Source organism: Nerophis ophidion, linkage group LG06 (genome assembly GCF_033978795.1).
Source record: "Nerophis ophidion isolate RoL-2023_Sa linkage group LG06, RoL_Noph_v1.0, whole genome shotgun sequence".
Taxonomy (NCBI): Eukaryota; Metazoa; Chordata; class Actinopteri; order Syngnathiformes; family Syngnathidae; genus Nerophis; species Nerophis ophidion.
The window spans coordinates 39,328,257-39,333,519 of record NC_084616.1 but is presented as its reverse complement, the minus strand read 5'-3'; the positions used below and the strand labels follow the sequence as shown (position 1 = coordinate 39,333,519).

Here is a 5,263-nt window from a genome sequence, read left to right as displayed (position 1 = left end):
CTCGATCATTCCACAGTTATAACGTCATTGGGCAGACACGCTGTTTATATTATGGGAAAGCGGACGTGAAAACAGGCTGTCCTCACTCAGGTCCGCATGGAGCTGGAGGGGGCGTGGCTTCCAGCTCCACCTGAATTTCGGGAGATTTTCAGGAAAAAAATTTGTCCCGAAAGTTTTCGGAAGAGGCGATGAATTTCGGGAGTCTCCCGGAAAATCCGGTAGGGTTGGCAAGTATGCGATATATACAGTCGTGGAATTAACACATTTTTAAGCCTAATTTTGTTGTGATGCCCCGCTGGATGCATTAAACAATGTAACAAGGTTTTTCTGCTCGTGGAAGTTTATAGTAGATCATAATTCATGCACTCACCTGGATAGTAGATGGACTAGGATGTAAGCCGACATGTTGGTACACTTTGGCAGCCAATTTAAAAGTGGAAATGGCGAGAGCTACACAAAAAGATGCTTGATTGCGAATCATCCTTCTTCTGAATGGGAATATATGAACATGGCAGCAGTCGGCATCCCAATGACAGCAGACATCGTACAGTAAGTGATGTTTTACTACGTTTTTGGCTCTCATAAAGTCTGCAGTGAGTAATAATCAGTCATGTTGATGAAAAAAAAGCAAATGTCGTGATGCATTTTTAAAATTAATGCTTAAAATTATTAAAATACGTAAATATTAGAGGTGTAACGGTATGTGTATTTGTATTGAATCGTTTCGGTACAGGGGTTTTGATTCGGTTCGGAGGTGTACCGAACGAGTACACATGCTAGCAGCGACTGGTGCTCGGACAACATGTAAAAGCCAGAGCTGGAAGAGACCCTTTGATCTCCCGTTTGGGAACACTTTGGCTGCGCGATACAACAATGGAGGACGGAGGTTAATATGAGGCTGAGTTGACTTGAAACTGTTTAATGTTGCACTTTTTGTAAGTAGAAGAAAAGTTTTGTTATTTTATTTAATCCGAGCAATAACTTGAGGCAGTTTAATGTTGATTAACGTGGACCCTGACTTAAACAAGTTGAAAAACTTATTGGGGTGTTACCATTTAATGGTCAATTGTACGGAATATGTACTGTACTGTGCAATCTACTAATAAAAGTCTCAATCAATCAATTAAAAAAGCACTTTATATGTAGAAAGGTTTTGTTAAGAAACCATTCTGAGCCTCATCTTATTTAGTTTTTATTTTATATATGTTGACCACATTAACCCTGGCAATGGACCTTGTGTGTATATGTTTGTTATGCCATTGTTTACAAATTTATATTTATTTGTTTTCTTACTGTACGGAAAATAACTGAACCGTGACATCCAAACCGAGGTATGTACCGAACTGAAATGTTTGTGTACCGTTACCCCCCCTAGTAAATATTAAATGTTTTTATAAATGTCACTACATTACCTATATACTTACAGCATGTACTTGAAAACGTAATAATGGTGTTTGGATATGTTTTAAGGGCCTTATACGCAGAATAGAGCAGCTCCCATAGACTTAATTTTAAGCGGACTTCTAATCACATTTATTTAACACACTTCAGCCTTGTTCCTGATGGGTCCTGGTTAGCGCCTTGCATGGCAGCTCCTGACATCAATGTATGAATGTGTGTGTGAACGGGTGAATGTGGAAATAGTGTCAAAGTGCTTTAAGTTCCTTAAAAAAGGTAGAAAAGCGCCATGCAAGCATTTACCATTTACTACTTAGAATGCATTAAAAAATATACATTGATTGTCATATATTTCGTAATGACTGTAAACGATAGGCAAGATTCCAAAAATGTGCAATTCCCTTTTAACATTTGGAATCCTCAAAGATATACAAATAAAATAAAATAAACAATGTAATATTAGTAGAGTAGGAGTAGTATTGGTTTACAAACAGCTGATTGATTGATTTATTGCAACAATTTGAATTCCACATTTGAAATCCACCCCAAATCAAAATAAAATTAGATTAAGATTAGATTTTATAAAATATGCATCTGATCTGGGGATGTTGTTGTTTACAAAACTTACCTATTGCATGGACCCAAAGCAGGCAAACCGCCACTTGGCCCATTGGTGTAGTGAAGAGGAAAAAGCCCAGCTATGGAGAAGTTCCCATGCAGATGTAATCCTTCTCCCTGGGAGATGTAATCCAGTTGTCCATCAGACACATGCACCACCACCAAGCCACAGAAGAACAAATACAGAGTTGTCATGTCTCCAGCAGTACACACAAAACTGTTCCACTGGCAAGTTCCACTCCACTCATGAAACATACCAGGAGTGTAGATTTTAAAGGTTGTAAGTGACATACATTTGCATGTCTCATTTGTTTGCGTGACTTTGTTTTCCATGTGGAAGAAAACATTTCACATAATAACAGGGTGAAAATGTCATTTCTGCCCACCGACAAGCAGCTTTACATCGGTTATTTAAATGTTATACGTCTACTTGAAATTATTATCTTAGTGTTTTCAATTCATTACAATGATTCAAATGATAAACATTTTGCATTGCGGTTGATAGATGAAGCTTACCCTTTCGAATATGCTTTTTGTTTTGATAAACAATTTGACTCCCCTCCGTCCCTCATGCCACAATGTTTTTATTTTCATCCATCATGTTATAACCACACCATCAAGTAAGCAAATGGGGATGCAAATGGCTTCTAATGACATGAATTGATGTATAGGATTTGCACTTTGCGTGCTGTTGCAATTCCAAATAAAAAATATTTTACAATAGTACACAATGCAAAGATTGAAACTGTAACACATTGAAAAAAACTGGGGTTCACTTTTTATGATTGGATTTTTTTTTCCCCCTCACGCTGTTTTAATAACCTTTAATTAAACAGAGAATGTCTATAAGGCAACAGACTAATTATCCATCCATCCATCCATTTTCTACCGCTTATTCCCTTTCGGGGTCGCGGGGGGCGCTGGCGCCTATCTCAGCTACAATCGGGCGGAAGGCAGGGTACACCCTGGACAAGTCGCCACCTCATCGCAGGGCCAACACAGATAGACAGACAACATTCACACTCACATTCACACACTAGGGCCAATTTAGTGTTGCCAATCAACCTATCCCCAGGTGCATGTCTTTGGAAGTGGGAAGAAGCCGGAGTACCCGGAGGGAACCCACGCATTCACGGGGAGAACATGCAAACTCCACACAGAAAGATCCCGAGCCTGGATTTGAACCCAGGACTGCAGGAACTTCGTATTGTGAGGCAGACGCACTAACCCCTCTGCCACCGTGAAGCCAACAGATAGTCCAAACCAAAATCTGAATCATAACAAATAATAATTAAATCGTAAAACATTTGAAAGAGCAACAGGAATCCTATCAATGTTGTAGTTACACAATAGCAAAAAGTTTGATATGATGAGAAATTAAGTTCCAAATTGAGGTAGGGTCTTTCAAATAGTGTACTTACTTTTTTTTATTTTTTTTTAAACTTTTATTGATACATTTCAACACTTACAAATAGATGAGAAACAATAATCAAAATAAGTACAAAAAAAGTACAAAAACAGTAAAAAGTAAAACAGCACCAGGGGGTTGTAAATTCAAAGTAACTAAAAAAAAAAAAAAAAAAAAAAAAAAAAAATATATATATATATATATATATATATATATATATGTATGTATATATATATATATATATATATATATATATATATATTAGGGGTGTGGGAAAAAATCGATTCTCACATTGTGTGATTCAAAATCTCTCATTTTTTTAAAAATTGATTTTTTTAGTACGTTTTTTTTTTTTTATCGATTCAACAAAACAATACACAGCAATACCATAACAATGCAATGCAATTCCAAAACTAAACCTGACCCAGCAACACTCAATAAACACTCAATAAACTGCAATAAACAGAGCAATTGAAAGGAGACACAAACACGACACAGAACAAACCAAAAGTAGTGCAACAAAAATGAATATTATCAACAACAGTATTAATATTAGTTATAATTTCAGCATAGCAGTGATCAAAAAATCCCTCATTGACATTATCATTAGACATTTATGAAAAAAAAAAACACACCTTGTCGAATGTTTTCACAAAAATAAAATAAGTCATATTTTTGGTTTGTTTAATAGTTAAAACAAATTTACATCATTGTAATCAGTTGATAAAACATTGTCCTTTATAATTATAAAAGCTTTTTTAAAAAAAAAAATCTACTACTCTGTTAGCATGTCAGCAGACTGGGGTAGATCCTGCTGAAATACTATGTATTGAATGAATACAGAATCGTTTTGAATCGGAAAAATATCGTTTTAGAATCGAGAATCCCGTTGAATAAAAAAAATCGATATATATATATATATATATATATTATATATATTATATATATATATTATATATATATATATATATATATATATATATATATATATATAAACAGACGAGAAACAAAAATCAAAATAAGTACAAAGGTAATAAGCGGTAGAAAATGGATGGATGGATATATATATATATATATATATATATATATATATATATATATATATATATATAAAAGTGCAAAGCCATAGTATAGTGCAGTGGTTCTCAACAAGTACCCTGGGGGTACTCAAAGGTATGCCAAGGGGTGCATAAGATTTTTTTTTTAAATATTCTAAAAGAAGCAATACTTCAAAAGTCCTTTATGAATATGTTTATTGAATAATAGAATAATACTTCAACAAAATATGAATATAAGTTCATAAATTGTGAAAAGAAATGCAACAATGCAATATTTAGTGTTGACAGCTAGATTTTTTGTGGGCATGTTCCATAAATATTGATGTTAAAGATTTATTTTTTTGTAAAGAAATGTTTAGAATTAAGTAAATGCATCCAGATGGATCTCTATTACAATCCCCAAAGAGGGCACTTTAATTTGATGATACTTCTATGTGTAGAAATCTTTATTTATAATTGAATCACTTGTATATTTTACAAAAAGCTTTTAGTTATTTGTATATCTTTCTTTCCAAATAGTTCAAGAAAGACCACTACAAATGAGCAACATTTTTCACTGTTATACAATCTAATAAATCAGAAACTGATGACATAGTGCTGTATTTTACTTCTTTATCTCCTTCTATCAACAAAGCTTTGCTCGGATTAGGGGGTACTTGAATTAAAAAAATGTTCACAGGGGGTACATCACTGAAAAAATGTTGAAAACCACTGCTCTAATGTACTTACTTAACTCTAAAACAGGGGGTAAATTGTATCCGACGACGTCACTACTACGCGA

At 34.3% G+C, this 5,263-nt stretch overlaps 1 protein-coding gene across 1 annotated transcript in view; it reads right to left on the bottom strand.

Annotated features, from left to right (window-relative positions):
- Window positions 1-2,245, bottom strand: part of LOC133554690 (taste receptor type 1 member 1) — a 35,883-nt gene extending 33,638 nt beyond the window's left edge. Inside the window, exon 1 of the mRNA XM_061903709.1 lies at window positions 2,027-2,245. Within this exon, the coding sequence (XP_061759693.1) occupies window positions 2,027-2,211 (185 nt within the window). The 5' untranslated portion in view covers window positions 2,212-2,245. The remainder of the gene's footprint in view (window positions 1-2,026) is intronic.
- Window positions 2,246-5,263: the final 3,018 nt, after the last annotated feature.